Source organism: Lutra lutra, chromosome 15, assembly GCF_902655055.1.
Source record: "Lutra lutra chromosome 15, mLutLut1.2, whole genome shotgun sequence".
Classification (NCBI taxonomy): domain Eukaryota; kingdom Metazoa; phylum Chordata; class Mammalia; order Carnivora; family Mustelidae; genus Lutra; species Lutra lutra.
The window spans coordinates 44120363-44137609 of NC_062292.1; the positions used below are offsets into that span (position 1 = coordinate 44120363).

At 44.6% G+C, this 17247-nt stretch overlaps 2 protein-coding genes across 3 annotated transcripts in view; one reads left to right on the forward strand and one right to left on the reverse strand.

Annotated features, from left to right (window-relative positions):
- The window catches only part of RBBP5 (RB binding protein 5, histone lysine methyltransferase complex subunit), a 40498-nt gene that overhangs the window by 2219 nt on the left and 21032 nt on the right, over positions 1-17247 (reverse strand). Inside the window, exons 4-13 of one of the 2 annotated variants that reach the window (XM_047705579.1) lie at positions 16229-16369; positions 15197-15359; positions 13865-13974; positions 11787-11906; positions 11545-11698; positions 11377-11448; positions 10632-10749; positions 9212-9281; positions 8605-8834; positions 7447-7524 (exon numbers count right to left, since the gene is read on the reverse strand). In XM_047705579.1, the coding sequence (XP_047561535.1) occupies positions 7447-7524; positions 8605-8834; positions 9212-9281; positions 10632-10749; positions 11377-11448; positions 11545-11698; positions 11787-11906; positions 13865-13974; positions 15197-15359; positions 16229-16369 (1256 nt within the window). Of the gene's footprint in view, positions 1-7332; positions 7525-8604; positions 8835-9211; positions 9282-10631; positions 10750-11376; positions 11449-11544; positions 11699-11786; positions 11907-13864; positions 13975-15196; positions 15360-16228; positions 16370-17247 lie in introns of both variants that reach the window. The other variant, XM_047705578.1, reaches the window with a different exon arrangement.
- LOC125086335 (ubiquitin-conjugating enzyme E2 N) lies at positions 1814-3013 on the forward strand. The gene has a single exon (XM_047705583.1). It carries the CDS (start codon positions 1879-1881, stop codon positions 2335-2337), a length of 459 nt encoding a protein of 152 aa, XP_047561539.1. The 5' UTR covers positions 1814-1878; the 3' UTR covers positions 2338-3013.

A 17247-nucleotide genomic window follows, 5' to 3' on the forward strand; every position in this document is an offset into this window, starting at 1 on the left:
CTCCCCCTTTACGTTAAAACCAACTCAACTCTCATTTACTCTTTACTGAAGCAACAAATAATCCATATTCCAAACCCCCATCGTAGCACTTTCCTCAGGACTGCCCCAAGGGGGGGAAAGGCAAACTGTTCAGAATTCCACACGTTTTCTAAACTGCTAACCATTCTCCAACATGTCGATAAATGGTTTACAATCCAAGGAGTGCAACAAGGAGAGGAAAGGAAATTCTAGGGTGCTACGTCTCTTCATCTTTCCTATATTAGCTTAATCAGTCACTAAATAATAATGCGCAACAGGCCCTTTTCCAAGCACCCCTGTGCCTTCGCTGACATTCTCCCCACCTTAGAATCCCAATATGGTGAAATGTTAATGAAACCTACTGCCGGCATTTCTATGCACCAACGTCTGAACAATAAATAAAATCCTCAATAGTAAAATCCAATGAACACTTCCCTGATTATTCCATAGAAGCTGTTCAACCTCTGAGGGGACATCCTTAAATGGGCTGCTGTGAAATATTAACTAGGAAGTGTAAGAAGAGAACAAGGTGAAGAAAATCCTCCCAGATGCCATCCGGAATTGGGGGGTGGGGTGGGGTAGGGTGGGGTGGGAACATGCCACTTGGTAGTTATAAAATGAGTAAAAAATAACTGTCCAAGTTATAAAAGAAAAATACCCATTTATAAATATGCTTTTAACCCGACTTTTAAAATAAAAGTTCAGGGGCGCCTGGGTGGCTCAGTGGGTTGAGGCCTCTGCCTTTGGCTCAGGTCATGATCCTGCGGTCCTCAGGTCATGATCCTGAGCCCCGCATCAGGCTCTCTGCTCAGCAGTGAGCCTGCTTCTCCGCACTCCCCGCCCCCCTGCCTACTTGTGATCTCTGTCTGTCAAATAAATAAATAAAATCTTAAAAAAAAAAAAAAAAAAGTTCAAGCACAGATGAAAACTGGCAATAAAAATATATTCCCATTTGCCCGAGGACAGATGAGAAATTAGGAGACATACACTCTTCTAGATGCTACGTTGTTAAAAATCAAATTTAAACTTTATACAGTTCAGTAAGAGAAAAAGTTTCTTCAGCACTTCTTTTTCAGATCTCTCAACATGAAACATAACAACTTCTTGAATTGATTATTTAAAAGAATCCTTGCGGCGGGGGCATCTACTGCGCAGGACGGGACACCGTGCCTTGACTGCATTAAGGCTAGCTTGACTGACTGTGCCCAGAGGTACCCTGACCAATCTTCTTTTAGCCGTTTAAAAATGAATACACCGGGACGCCTGGGTGGCTCAGTTGGTTAAGCAGCTGCCTTCAGCTCAGGTCATGATCCCAGCGTCCTGGGATCGAGTCCCACATCGGGCTCCTTGCTCATCGGGGAGCCTGCTTCTCCCTCTGCCTCTGCCTGCCATTCTGTCTGCCCGTGCTTGCTCTCTCTCCCTCTCTCTCTCTGACAAATAAATAAATAAAATCTTTAAAAAAAAAATAAAAATAAAAAAATAAAAATGAATACACCATTAATGTTTTAAGACTAAATCACAACAGGAAAAACTGGTTTGATCACAAATCAATAGTATTAATAACGAGCACTCAAGATGACTAATGAGGTACGTTATAGTGATTATCTGAGGTCAGTAGGTCAGTTAATGCTTCTGTAACATCCTCATTCATGTGGACAGACCAAAAAAAAAAAAAAAGTCCTGTTGAGGCATTAGGTAACAAGCCAAAACCACAGCAAGCAATAATACTATGAGTAGGTAAAATACAGCAACACAAAAGAGCTCCGGGCTGTTTAAAATTTTGCCCCAAGGACTTCCACTCGTGCGTGAGGCGAGCGGAGCCAGAGTCAAGACCAGAGGCCGAACTCGGGATCTGACAAGATGGCCGGGCTGCCCCGCAGGATTATCAAGGAAACCCAGCGTTTGCTGGCAGAACCAGTTCCTGGCATTAAAGCAGAACCAGATGAGAGCAATGCCCGTTATTTTCATGTGGTCATTGCTGGCCCTCAGGATTCCCCCTTTGAGGGAGGGACTTTTAAGCTTGAACTATTCCTACCAGAAGAATACCCGATGGCAGCCCCTAAAGTACGTTTCATGACCAAAATTTATCATCCTAATGTAGACAAGTTGGGAAGAATATGTTTAGATATTTTGAAAGATAAGTGGTCCCCAGCACTGCAGATCCGCACAGTTCTGCTATCGATCCAGGCTTTGTTAAGTGCTCCCAATCCGGATGATCCGTTAGCAAACGATGTAGCAGAGCAGTGGAAGACCAACGAGGCCCAAGCCATAGAAACAGCTAGAGCATGGACTAGGCTATATGCCATGAATAATATTTAAAATCGATCTGATCATCAAGTGTGCATCACTTATCCTGTTCTGCCAAGACTTCTTCCTTTTTTGTTTGCATTTAATGGACACAGTCTTAGAAACATTACAGAATAAAAGTCCAGACATCTTCAGTCCTTTGGTGATTAAATGCACATTAGCAAATCTATGTCTTGTCCTGATTCACTGTTGTAAAGCATGAGCAGAGGCTAGAAGTACCATCTGGATTGTTGTGAAACGTTTAAAAGCAGCGGCCCTTCTCTGCTTTTATTCATTTCCCCCATCATGGTTAAGCACTGTGAATGAAGGTAGTTGTCAGGGTTAGCTGCAGGGGTGTGGGTGTTTTTCTTTATTACTTTTTTGAGGGGGAGAGGTAGTTTTATTTTAATTTTATGGGCTCCTTTCCCCCTTTTTATGGTGATCTAATTGCATTGGTTAAAAGCAGCTAACCAGTTCTTTAGAATATGCTCTCTAGCCAAGTCTAACTTTATTTAGACACTGTAGATAGACAAGCTTGATTGAACCAAAATGGGAACATTAAACAAACATCACAGCCCTCACTAATAACATTGTGACTTTGCTGTCAAGTGTAGAATCCTTCCTTCAAGAAAAAGCTTGTGACCATTTTGTATGGCTTGTCTGGAAACTTCTGTAAATCTTATGTTTTAGTAAAATATTTTTTGTTATTTAAAAAAAAAAAAAAAATTTGCCCCAAGGATCCAAAGTATTTTGAGGCAACATAAAGGAAATCTCCAGTTACGTAAAATTAAGAAAAACGGGGCTCACGATGAGCAGCTGTTACTGGTACCTCCCGACGGCAGCCAAAGCCAAGGTGGCCTAAGAAAATGCTGGATATAAACTCTCAAAAATTACCAAATATTTCCTTAGTCTACCAGTAAGATCACAAAGAATGAGAAAGACTACCTATGAGCTATCTGATTTTAGCAGTTCATAAATTAGTCTTTCAAAGACAGATTGTTTTAAAAAAAAAAAAAAAGAGCAGGAAGAGGTGGGGAAAACCCCTCACTCCCTGCCCAGCACTCAACATGATCGGACTGAGGAGGCTGAGGACTGGGGTGGCGGCCCGCACCAGGAGGGCAGTAGCACGGCCACACGCACATGGTGTCCATGCGCCCCCAGAGGTAGTGTCTCTGCTCGCTCTGGCCTTTGCCACCCCCAAGAGACGCAGGCAGACACACGCCACTTCATGCCCACCTTTCCAAGAGACCTTTAGACCATGTATGTGATGGGCCACAACTCTGTCACACTCGCTGCTGGTGACATTTACTGCCAAGAAGCCCTAGTTCTCGGGCAATGCTTGAGCCCTCACAGGGCGACAAGCGTCCTGGCGGTTCTGCTCAATGTCAAGTTTCCGTTCTGAGGACTGTCTTCTGGAGAGAATCTAGTAAGGAAACTTAGGGGAATCACAGAGATGGTGCTGACGACGGTGGTCTGGCCTCTCCGAAGGGTCCCAAGCTCAGGGCTGCCCGCACTCGGCAAGCTTCGCTGAGGGGTCCTCGTGCATCAGCCGTGTGTCTTCATGGACGCGGGTCCCCTGAAGGCAGCTAACACGGATGAGCTATTTGACGGGGAAGAATTTTCTGTAGCCCAGGTTCCAGAAGGCCAGATTATCTCTGCAGAGGTCTGTGTCTCTCCCAGTCTTCCCACGTAAGCTCCTGCGGCACTGTGCGACAGACTGTGCCCGCCCTGTCAGGGCCCGATGGGGGGGCGAGCTTACCCCAGAGCTCCTTCCGTAACCGGTCACCGGTCAACTGCAGATCTTGACGAACCGCTGCCACTGATCTAGACTGACCAACGGCACAGCCCGTGCCTACAATCCCTTGCGAACGATTCAGCTCTAATGGAAAGGTAGGGCACGGGGGCAGAGGCGGAGACAGAGGCGGATCCGCCGAGCCTTGAATGTGCAGACACAACCTTCAGACGGAATTGATTTTTGAAGACGCTTCGACCTCAGGCACTCTGGATCAAGTTTCGTGTCTTTCCCTCTCCCGGAAAACCTACAGTGACCGCAGACCGCTTTTTATGGGAAATCTCTGAAGTGACTATAGAACTCAACTGCCAAAGAGGTTTTTTTTTTTTTTTTTTTTTAAACCTCAGTGGCCTTTGCAGGGAAGCATGGCATGAGAACCAAGTGAAAATCAACAGCCTGGGCCAGCCAGCCTTTGCCTGCTCTGGACCCTCCGGGCCGACCACGGCACCGGGTGAGGTACCACTTTTGCCCTGAGAATCCCACACAAAAGACAGGAGATTGTCCCGAAACTCAAAGGTCTGACGGAGTTATGAGACACCCAGTGTCACCACGTGGGACAAGCAGCCTCAACAAAGCTCCAGCCCACGCCGCAGCCGGTCCCTGACACTGGAGGCAGCCCTGGGGAGGGAAGAAACCATGATGCCCCTGATCTGAGGTTTTTTAAAAATCCTGCCTCTCAGCACTCTCTGGTTTAATCTGGCCACTGCAGTTCTGGAGATTTCCATTCAGGAAAAGGTCAAGGAACAGGGCCAGAGAAGCAAGGAGAAAAATGGGAGGAAGGAAGTGGTTTATGTGGGGAAGCGCGTCCTGCACAGGGTCTCAAGAAGCTGGTGAGATGTCTGCATCCTCTAGGCAGCTGTTCCGTGTGTGTGTGTGTGTGTGTGTGGTCATAAGGGGGTACCATCCCCCTGGCCTGGAACCTAGAAGTCTCTAGTCGCTTTAAAGGGTGAAGCCATTGAAACAGCTGCCTCTCACTAAAGCTGGTCAACTCAAGCACCCGATAAAAATACCGCACAAAGTCAGAGTCTAGTTTACAGCACTCTGCCCTTCAAGATACAGCTTCTAGCCTTTACTGAGATCAGAACCTCATTTAACCTTGTCAGCAAAGTGAGCAGGAATATACTTCTAATGGGCCCTAGATCCTGGCACGCACTCTTGCTAGGAGCTCGAAATGCTGAATTCTAAGACTGAAGTGTCTATTTTACATACAACTCAAAATTTCACTGCAACTATTCAGTATTAGGAGAATTTTAGGAAATAAAGATGGCTGAGTAAACTTCCCCACATTTGATGCTGACTCTCATTTAGACATTTCTGAAGTACAGCTAGGAAACACCACTGCTCTTACACTCTGTGCTCTAAAATCTGACAGCGATTCATGGTAAACCCCTTGGGGAAGGCCAAAGATACTGCCTGCATCAACTATAATTAAAAGTCATGGAGCGCCTGGGTGGCTCAGTGGTTTAAAGCCTCTGCCTTCGGCTTGGGTTGTGGTCCCAGGGTCCTGGGATCGAGCCCCGCATTGGGCTCTCTGCTCAGCAGGGAGCCTGCTTCCTCCTCTCTCTCTGCCTGCTTCTCTGCCTACTTGTGATCTCCATCTGTCAAATAAATAAAATAAAATCTTTAAAAAAAAAGTCACTGTACTAGAACACTGTATTAAAGGGAGGAAAATGTGAGTTTCCAAAAAAAACTTTTAAATGGTTTACAGGCCATACCCATACTATTAAAAAGCAAATGATTAATTACTCACAGGTTCTGAAGAAGCTAGGAGACTATGTCCTACAATATTTCAATTAATTCAGTACATTTGGCCACATCTTATTTATTTATTGATCTTTATTTTAAGTGGGCCTCATGCCCAGCCTGGAGCCCAACGTGGGGCTTGAACTCACAACCCTGGATCAAGACCTGAGCTGAGATCAAGAGTCAGATGCTTAACTGACTGAGCCACCAGGCATCCCTCTGGCCACATTTTGAATCACCCTGAAGCGTTTCAGCTCTCTTTAAGCCAGAGGAATCTATTTCAATTTAAACCACGTTTTTCTGTACTGGCATCTGCTTGTACAAAATTATAGAGGGGATCTCCTTTATTTATTTCTTTCTTTTACATTAATCTATTACTGACCTGCAATCTTTGTTGGCAATAGCCATGTAACTCTTCCCAGCTATTTTAAAATATACAGAGAGCCTTAAGTGGACTCAGTGTGGAGGTGCGGACTGGTTAGCAGTGGAACACCGTAACTACTGGTGTTGAAACACGCTGGTGCTCTGCGCCATGTGTTGGCCGTGAACACCTGAATCTAGCACATGTGAGGTAGAATTACTCAAAGTGAGTCACTGAGTCGGCTTAGATTCCCGACAGAAGGGAATTCACGTTCCACAATTAACTGATTGCAGGTGGACCTCAAACAAGGAACTGTCGCACGTTCTAGTCATGTGTTCCATCAGCACACCGGGGGTCACACCCTGAAGCTGAAAATTTTAAAGCAAGAGGAAAAAAACCTGAGTACAACTGCTGGTAGCTGATTAGTCCTGTCCCTAAGTCTACTGAGCTAGCCACGGGAAACCGAGAGCACGGTTTTCACTAAAGCAGAACAACATTTTCCAAAGGCCAGCGATGTCGGAAAAGAAACGGACTCTATTTGATTACTATTTTCCAAACAAGAGACCATCTAGCCTACATTCACAAGTATTTGACAGGAAATTAAAATTGTTCTCCGTCCCCCAATAAACCGCCTCAATCTTATAAAAGTGACAGAACTCCCAAAGTTTCAAAGGCACAGGTGTTAAGAAGCTACACGGGTACTGTAACTGCCGTCTTTTTGGTAATAATCTCCTATTTGGAAAATCATTTCACCTTCTTCCTTAACATGATGGTACTACTGACAAGTTTTTGTTACTGCTTCTAGACGACGGGGAAAGAGCCACCACCTCTGGGATTTGACCAGTTTAAAGAAAGACAAAATGGGCGTCTTCCCCACAAAAATATTCATACAGTATCTGCGTGCAGTATCAGAGGAAAATAGACTCCCAGAAACTTACTGATGGACCCAAGGTTAAGAGCCACTGAATTAAGCCAGATCTGCTTAGCCTACCCTCGGCATCAGGCTAACCCTCTGCGGAAGTCTACAGCGGGAAAAGGAGGGAAGGAAGGAAAGGCTGCAGCTAAACGGAGTCGGGGCTGTACAAAACAAGGCCGCGAAGCAAGCCAGACAGCACTCCCAGTGTGTCCTTACCTGCCAACGGCTGGCTGAGCTCCGCCTGCACTTTACCCTTCGCTGATCCTTCCAGAGGTAAACCTCTGTCCCCTTTGTAGAGTTTCGGTTTAAATGGAGAATCTTTCTCTTTACCTTTTGATCCTTTAGGCCGGCCTGCTTGCTTCTTCTTGGATTTGCCATCCCCCTTCACACCCAGTAGTGGATGGACTTCTGTAAAGGACAGAGAGGCACGGGAAGGGATCCACACCCCGCTCATCCCAGCACCCCACCCAGGCACAGGGCCGCACGCCATGACTCCCTGGGAGCAAAGAATGGCGCCCTCCTGTCCCAGACTCCTTGATACTCGGAGAGAAGTGCACACTTACTAGTCATAAAACCGTGAAAAGAGTGGCTGCTGAATGAGAAATGGTCGCTTGGCCAAAGGGCACACGTGGCCTCCACGACCTGCCACAGCAGCTCTAACCAAAAAGGCAGCTGAGAGACACAGGGACAAGGGGTCACACTGAGCCAGACCAGGAACGCGTGCGGTCACTGGCAGACGAGAACAGAAAGGGAGAGGGGCCTCGGATCCAGGCCAACCAGGGCGACAGTCCTGACTCTTCCCCTTCCCGAGACCTTGGGCAAGCCACCTGACCTCTCCCAGCCTAAATTTTCTCCTTTGTAAAGCAGAGACAGTGAAACAGCCTGCGGAGTGGATGTGACACTCAGCAGTGACGCATACACACAGCAGCGCCTAAAACCGGCAGGTGCGCCAGCAGTCATCGGGGAAACATGGAGCTGTGTAATGAACGGACAGCGGCCAGCGGAAAGACAGAGGAGTATGGTCGGTGGCAAACGCAAACACACACACACACACACACGCACACACCCACACACACCACACCCCCAACCTACACCAAGAGGTGAGAATAAAAGCTTCTAGAGACAGAATGTAAAGGCAGGGAGGAAGAATGAAGAGATTATCCAGGTCTAACCAGTACTTTACCACCCCATAAAACCACTCTACAGAAAAGAAAAGATGGTGTAATGAAACAAACTCTGAGCCAGAGGTCAGAAGATGTCATGCTGTCATTTAACCAAGTACCAGAAGGCAAAATGTCTCCATTTTAAAGGAGAAGTGAAAGCAGATGAATTCATTACAAAGTTGTAAGGAGTTATTTAAAAAAAAAAAAAAAAGACTCCAGGGAAATTTCCTTTGAGGTAAAAATCACTCCAATGAGAAATTACGACTGTGCTGGAGAGTGAGAAGTGATGTCTACCAGTGAAACAGGGAGAAGACGCAGCCCTTACCATCATTAGGTACTCCTTGAAGTTCTATATTGGTTGTTTTGGGTTTCTTCTTCGGTGGCTGGGACCCGTCTGCTGAAGACTGCCTCTTCTTCTCTGAACTAGCCCCTTCATCCATCAGGGAGGTTTGGACCGCATCCGGTGGGGGGCCATAAGGATTTTCTTCTGGATCTTCTACCTCAGGGGCAATGGGTAAATATAATAGAGCCTTTGAATCTTCCAGCTCTTCATCACTATTGGGAACAGGATCAGGCAAGGGATTGGAAAAAAGAGGAGACAGTTGCTTAAACCATGAACCCTTCCTCTAGGGCAGAATCACCTATATTAACCATAAGCAACAGGTATGGATCTAGAATTTTAAGAAAGCCAAGATGAGTAAAAGAAAATCAGACAATATGAATAACAAAATCAGTAGCAAAAATAAATGGTATAAATGAATTATCTCAGTTCTTCAGATTTTCTTTCAGGGGAAAAGGGAAGGGATTTCCCAACCAAAGGAGTTCTCACTTTGAACTAACGAACGGAGGACAGACGGGCGAGGCGCGCCGTACACCAGGGCCCGAGCGGGAGAGGGAGGAGCGCCCCGCCGCCTTGCCTGCAGAGGGCTCACCTGCTACAGAAGGCGGCAATCGGGTCCACACTGGTGACATCGACCTCCTCGTCCTCGGCAGCGTCAGCCCCTGCAGGAAAGAAACGGCACAGGTGTGAGAAGGAAAAAAAAACGGCTTCTTACTTGCAGCTTAATGATTTCCGTAAACTAAAGTTCAAGAGAAACAAAGGAGGAAAGCCAACAGTTGGTTTTACTCCATCATTCAACAAGTGGGTGTCGAACTGCCACCCTATGCTGGGCACGGGGGATACGGTGATGATCAAGAAAGCCGCACACAGTCTGCCAGTAGAAACCTAACCAGGGAGACAGATAAACAGATAATTTCAATTCGATACAGTAAGTGTGATGTGCTAGGGAGGTGAGAAGGAGGAACAACTTATGTGAGTTTGGAAAGGCTTCACACGACATAATCCAGCAGCGTCAACACAATCCAGAACATGCTGCCTCCCTGGTGACCTTCCTAAAACATGGCGGGGGTCGAGGGGGGAGATGCACATGTATTACATGTACAGACCAGCACTTCTAAGCTTGAAGAACCAACCCCAATCCCAATTCCCGGATTCCTGTCACCATCAAGTGGTCCAGCAGGCAATGACCTGTGGCGTTAATTACTTAGTGAGTAATTAACTTACAACCAGGAATACTAAGCATTTGAACACAAGAAACCCTATTAGATATAAAGCCCTGTGTTAGACAACCATAGGGATTAAAAAGTCAAACCTCACCCAGGGGTGCCTGGGTGGCTCAGTGGGTTAAGCCTCTGCCTTCGGCTCAGGTCATGATCCCAGTGTCCTGGGATCGAGTCCCACATCGGGCTCCTTGCTCAGCAGGGAGCCTGCTTCTCCCTCTGCCTCTGCCTGCCACTCTGTCTGCCTGTGCTCGCTCTCTCTCCCTCTCTCTCTCTGACAAATAAATAAATAAAATATTAAAAAAAAAAAGCAAACAAACATTGATCACTATCAAAATCCTAATGAAATATAACACCTGAATGCTTACCTTGGTCTAGGCCCTACCCTGGTGCCTTATATGAATTCTCTTATTCCCCCCAACCCTAGAAGGCAGGTTCTATTATTACCACTATTTTACAGATGAGGAAACTTGGGTTTAGAGAGTAAGAAGCAATTTTCCCCAGGCAGTCGAACTCCAGAACTCGTGCTATTTACCTTCATCTTCCTGCCATGGGGGTGACAGTATCTAACGCGGACCGAGCACCCGGCTCGTGCAGGTGATCATGTGATCATATGATCACGTGATCATCCGTAATTCACCAGGAAACGCAGTGAAATGGAAAAGAGCCGCTGAACCCTGGCAAAAAGGCTCACAGAAGCCCTCAGCTGGTGCGAGCCACACGGAGACTCTCAGAACACTGTCAAAACTGTGGAAGCGTAAAGAAGGAGAGACTGCAGTTGAGAAATACTACCTGTCTGCTCAGGCTCACTCTTATCTTCATCTTCAATATCAAACTCAGATTCCCTCTCCTCATATTCCACATTTTCATCCAACTCCTTGAAGTCTGGGGCAAAGGCACTCCAGTTTTCCTACGCCACAAACAGAACACACTACTTAACTGCGAGAACGCAGTGACCCGCAAGCTCGGTATTACTGACAGGAACAGAACATCGGAGCACACGCGAGACTCAGAACTCGGGAGGACAGATGTGGCAGATAAGAAAATGAGGTATGTATAGGTTTTACTGTCCTAAGGCATTTGGATCTCAAACTCTGCAAGTTCTTAAGCTACAGTTCTTTTATGAGAACGGCCGCCTTTAATCTTTTCAAGATGTAATTATCAGGTAAAACGCTACATTTTCTTAGGAGCACAAGGATTACAAACATAATAAAAGTTGTTCAAAATAAAACCAAGATATAAAACAGAAACTAACAAGTTGAAAATAAGAAAAGCAAAAGGAAACTCACTGTTGGGTAACAGAGAAATATAACAGAAAGTATACCAGACTTTCTCCCTGAAGACAGAGGTAGTAAATCAGCTTTGGACCAAAACCTTCCTATCAAAATAAAGCAAAACTGAACCGATTTAATTAGGTGACAAGAATCACATGCAAAAGAAATGAAATAGGTCATTTTTAGCTTACAACCTATAAGGGTCTGTGATATAAAGAAAGGATATCTAGCTTCAAAGCAACTGAAGCAGAAAAAATACTTACTACTTGGTTTTGTGCCCAGATAGATACCACTCCACTTGAAATGGATGCTATGATGGGTCGAACGGGGTGCCACTGAATTTAAGGAAAGAAAGGAAAATCGGCTCTAAGAACGGATCCAAGATTGTCTGTTACACATCAGTAACACGAGCAAGCTCCCGTCCTACTCACAGCCACATCCAGGAGGAGCTCTCCTCTTGTCCCGTGGAGGATCTTCACCAGGTTGCCAATGCTTTTCTCCCAGATGTACAAGGCATGCTGCCGGGCTGAGCCAGCCACTATGTACTCCCCATCCCCAGAGAAACAACATTTCTTCCACGGAGTCCTAAAGGACAAAGAAAGCACCCAAGGAGAACCAGAAGCTGAGCTCAGGTCACAAACTGCCCCGTATTCTTCTAGGTGGCCATACACACCTATTTACCAAGTCCTGCAACTTCTGCATGGGCTCAGGCTCTCCATCTCTTCCACAAGTTAAGATTTCTCTGCCATCATAAACTCGGATTATCCGATCTGCTGTGTTAATTAAAAAGCAACTAGAGAAAGGATAAAAACATGAACACAAGAAGTCAGAAATCCGTTTCTCTTAATGTTTTCTGTTCCTACCTGTTAGAATAGTACCACAGAAAAACTACTCCAGTGAGAGGAGACTCCGTGATAGGCTGGAACACTTATATATGTACTTGCCACCTTCCAAAGCGAAAGAGAATTTGAAGTGAAGTTATGTTGTATGCTTTCTGTGTATCCCTAAACCCTATGTGCACAAACTGATCTTCAGAGTTTTTTTTAAATCTTGAGTATTTGATTAAAATCCAAGACCTCTAAACCGAAACCAGCTTGCTGGTAGTTAGACATAGAATGAATGCTTCATTTCTTTGGCCTATCTTATACATAACACAATCTTCCTAATGAGCTGATAAACTATGTCATTTTAAAATGTTAACTTTTGGGGCACCTGGGTGGCTCAGTGGGTTAAAGCCTCTGCCTTCGGCTCAGGTCATGATCTCAGGGTCCTGGGATCGAGCCCCGCATCGGGCTCTCTGCTCAGCCGGGAGCCTGCTTCCCCCTCTCTCTCTCTGCCTGTCTCTCTGCCTCCTTGTGATCTCTGTCTGTCAAATAAATGAATAAAATCTTTAAAAATAAATAAATAAATAAATAAAATAAAAAAATAAAAAAAATAATAAAATATTAACTTTTGAGGGGCCTGGGTGGCTCAGTGGGTTAAAGCCTCTGTCTTCGGCTGGGGTCGTGGTCTCGGGGTCCTGGGATCAAGCCCCGCATCAGGCTCTATGCTCAGTGGGGAGCCTGCCTCCCCCCTCTCTCTGCCTGCCTGTGATCTCTGTCAAATAAATAAATAAAATCTTTTTAAAAAAATAAATAAATAGGGACGCCTGGGTGGCTCAGTTGGTTGAGCAGCTGCCTTCGGCCCAGGTCATGATCCCAGAGTCCTGGGATCGAGTCCCGCATCAGACTCCTTGCTTGGCGGGGAGCCTGCTTCTCCCTCTGCCTCTGCCTGCCATTCTGTCTGCCTGTGCTCGCTCTCTCTCCCTCTCTCGCTCTGACAAATAAATAAATAAAACCTTAAAAAAAAAAAAAGAAAATAAATAAATAAATAAATAAATAAATAAAATGTTCAACTTTTTACTATAATGACGTTGGAAATCTGCCTAAAAGGTAAATGATTTCACTATTTTCCTACAGAAGTCACTAAGCTTTCCTGAATTCAAAAGAATTTTGAACATGAATGTCCAAAGTACAGAGGCTGGCCCTATACGAGACAGGACTGTCACCTCCCTTCCTGACACTGACAACCTAACTCTTCTCATTTCTTTTGACATATCTACTTCTAGCTGGGTAACCAAACTTACCAGAAAAACATCTGAAACTAAAAGGGTAAATAGTTTTATGTAAATAGAGTGTATGTTCAATTACTATGAGAATTCTGCGACATCACTTCGGGTTATAAAAACAGCTGATCTTTACCCAGAGCATACCATGTGGCAGGCATTACAGCTCTAAGCATATACACCGAGATATCTTTCCTACAAAGGGACGGCCTGCTCATCTCCAGAAAAAGAGGATGTGACTGCCAACTCAGTGCAATAAATTTTATGAACGTAAAAAACCAGATACGAGGGGCGCCTGGGTGGCTCAGTGGGTTAAAGCCTCTGCCTTCGGCTCAGGTCATGATCCCAGGGTCCTGGGATCGAGCCCCGCATCAGGCTCTCTGCTCAGCGGGGAGCCTGCTTCCTCCTCTCTCTCTCTCTGCCTGCCTCTCTGCCTACTTGTGATCTCTGTCTGTCAAATAAAATAAATAAAATCTTTAAAAAAAAAAAACCACACAAAAAAAAACCCAGATACTGACAGTTTCTAGTTATTTTTAAAGTAAACTTTCTTAAAGATTTAGGTATCATATACACAAAAACTATGAATCTCAATGTATTTTTGCATGCTACTCACTTTTAAAACTGTCCCTAAAAAGACAAGGTCTCACCTCCCCTTCCGGGCAAACTCTATGGACTTAATCGCTGTGGTATTGCTTGTTCCAGTTGTTACTCTGAAGGAAGCAACAAGATCCTGAGAATCTGTTTTTAGGACCAAAATCTAAAGTTCAAAGGAAAAAAAAATGTTAAGTATTCTGAAAACTTACAGTTATTAGATCTGGCTTCCGTTTCTGAGACTGGGTAAAAATATAAACATCTCGTGTATTCAACCTGATTAACTGATACTGCCTTTTAATTCTTCAAACCATGTCTTAATATGTTCTTAAAATACAACGTTTAGTGTTAAAGACAAATACCGTATGAGTCCACTTACATAAGGTACCTAGGGGAGCCAAATTCATAGATCTAGAAAGTAGAGTGATGGTTGACAGGGGCTGGGGAGGGAACAAGGAATAGGAGGTTTCTGCTTAATAAGTACAGGGTTTCAGTGTTATAAGATGAAAAGAATTTTTGGAGATACGTGGTGCTGATGGGTACACGATAATGTGAATGTAGTTAATACCACTAAACTACACACTTAAGAATGGTTAAGATGGTAAATTTTATGTTGTATTTTACGTTATGTGTATTTTACCACCATTTCCAAAAACAGCCACTTTCTAAGGCAGCCGTGAAATTATAGTAGCCTATATACCCCAATCATGAAAAACAAAAAACAATAACAATAAAACCAAAACAAGGTGCCTATACAAACTCTAAGCTTAAAAGGGACCTTAAAGGGGCGCCTGCATGGCTCAGTCATCTGAGCATCAGACTCTTGGTTTCGGCTCAATCTGGGTCTCAGGGTCAGGAGATCAGGTCCCACACTCAGCAGGGAATCTGCTGCTCTCCCTCCCCAACTCCCTCTGCCCCTCCCCTCCACTCATGCACATGGGTGTGCACCAAGCTCGAATCTTTAAAAACAAACAAACAAAAAACCAAAATAAAAAGGGACCTTAAAAGCCCAGCTAACTTCTTATTCCACAAAACGATAGGTTAAGCTGGCCTGAATTATACAGTATTTACAGAACTATTAAGACATTTTCATCAAATGGGTTCCATTTTATAATATGGCTTTTAAATTTTATAAATGAGTCACGGCCCTTCGTTATTAGCAAAAGGCCCTTCTACCCCTTCTAGCCCAAGAAGTCTCTGATCACTCTAAATCGACAGAACAGAAATTATCACGAAGGCGTGGGATAAAAGCAGGCCACAGTTGCCAAAGGGAGGAGACATGCTTAGTCCAGGGATAAAAAATATTTCAAAGGAAGCAGAACAAGTCAACGTGAAGTAAACCAGTGCCCAGGACGACTGATTCTTATCTCACTGGCTTCCAGGCTTACCTTGCCTTTAGCATTTCCCGTATAGATATACTCCCCTCGCCTATCAAAAGATGCAACCACGTTCAAATCGGAGTCATCGTCTACGGGCAGAACAACATGCTTGGAATCTGAAAGGGTCAACATGACAGGAGCAGATTTCATGGGACACACGAGAACCTTGTTCCTGTTTAAAAATATGAACAGTACATTGGCTGTTGCTTTGGTATCAGAAGGCTGATTCTCCTGCCCTCTTCCCTGAGCCCTGTCACTACCTCCATCAACTCTCCCAGCTCAAGCAAATTTAAAAGCGTGAAAAAGCCTGACATCTAAATGTCTAATAACAGGGGAACGACTGAACAGAGCTGTTGGGATCCTAGTTTGACAAAATAAAATGCAGTCATTAAAAATAAATATGAAGTAGCAGCAAACTAGAAGAAATAGGTATGCAATAAAAAGGCAAAATGCTAACGAAAACTGCATAATATACATAATTTATGTACATCTCATCTGCAGAGAACGTGCTTTGTGAGCTATATACAGCACTAGATAACAAGCATTATACTTAGCGAGAACTTGACTAATAAAGAACCAAGAGAAATGAAGACAGTTACGTCTGGGTAATAGAATGGTGGGTAACTCTTTTTCTTAAATGTAGTTTTAAACGTAGTTTCATTTAAAAAAAAATAGTTTTAATATTCAAACTATTTCCCTCTCAAGAAATTCAAATAACCAGGGGAGGATGGAGGATAAGGGGCTGGGTGGGGGGTGTGTGTGGAAAGCTCCAGGTCGAGGACCAGTTCATTATTCTTCTTCCTACCTCTGCCCACTTCCAAAGCCTGAACACTGCCTGGTTTTTAATTATATGATACAGTAACAGTCTCCTTAAAAACTATGCAGTGGAGCCAACTTAGAACATCGTTTTATGCAGATGATGTGAAGAGATGTGTGCTCTTGCCTCCTACAGCCCCCCACTGCAACTGTCATAAGCTTGGAGCTAGTTCACAGAGAATGAGACCCTGCCCCGGTGGGGGGAGCCACGCAGATGAAACATACTGATCTCGCGGATGGTACTGGACTTTCAGGATGGGTGAGGGGAACCGAAACCTCTGGTCGCAGTCACCAGAAAGAACGTCCCACTGCGACACTATGTTGTCCGTGGAAGCGCTCACGAGCTTATGGCCGTCTCGACTCCAGCTAGGAGAAAAAGGGGTAGTTTAGCACATATCGTAAGTTCAGGTACACTGTACCAACTCTTAAGGACAAAAATACATGAGTCACATCCTGCCCTAGCTGCAGGAGCCCACAATAATTCTTTCTTTTTATATTTACTCAAATCCACAAACTTTCCCAACGAAACAATGAATAACGTCTTCATGACATTTTTGTATGGAGTAACAAATTCTCATAACAGTGCAAGACGATAGTAACAAATGGCTCCAGGAAATTAAAGACTCAAACGTTTCAGAGTCTACAGGCTGCTCGCTCTTAAATGTTGAGGTAACAAGTATTTCGGGGGTCGGGGGGTGAGGGAGCACCTGAGCTTTCTGAGGCTGTCCCAGAAACAGCACCACCACAGCATACACAAAACAACAAAAGGAAGTATCCGTTATTAAAATAACTAAGAAAGGATTTAATTCCTCCTGCTAAGTATAGCTAAACACCCTAAACATTACACATAAAACAAACACAAAAAGACTGGGGGCGCCTGGGTGGCTCAGTTGGTTAAGCATCTACCTTCAGCTCAGGTCATGATCTCAGTTCAGGGTCCCGGGATCGAGCTCTGCATCGGGCTCCCTTCTCAGTCAGGAACCTACTTCTCCCTCTCCCTCTGCCGCTGCTCCTGCTTGTGCTCTCTCAATCTCTCTCAAATAAACAAAATCTTTATTAAAAAAAAAAAAAAAAAAAAAAAAAAAGACTCTGAAGGGCAGAGGAGAAACTAATTGGCTAGAGACTACAGGATATGAGGAATGACACATTAGAAAGTTCCTTGGACTCTCTCTCCGCCTGCCTCTCTGCCCTCTCTGTCTACTTGTGATCTCCGTCAAATAAATAAAATCTTTACAAAAAAAAAA

Excerpts from the sequence above, each read along its gene's own strand:
- LOC125086335 (XM_047705583.1), top strand. The coding sequence starts at position 1,879 with ATGGCCGGGCTGCCCCGCAGGATTATCAAGGAAACCCAGCGTTTGCTG.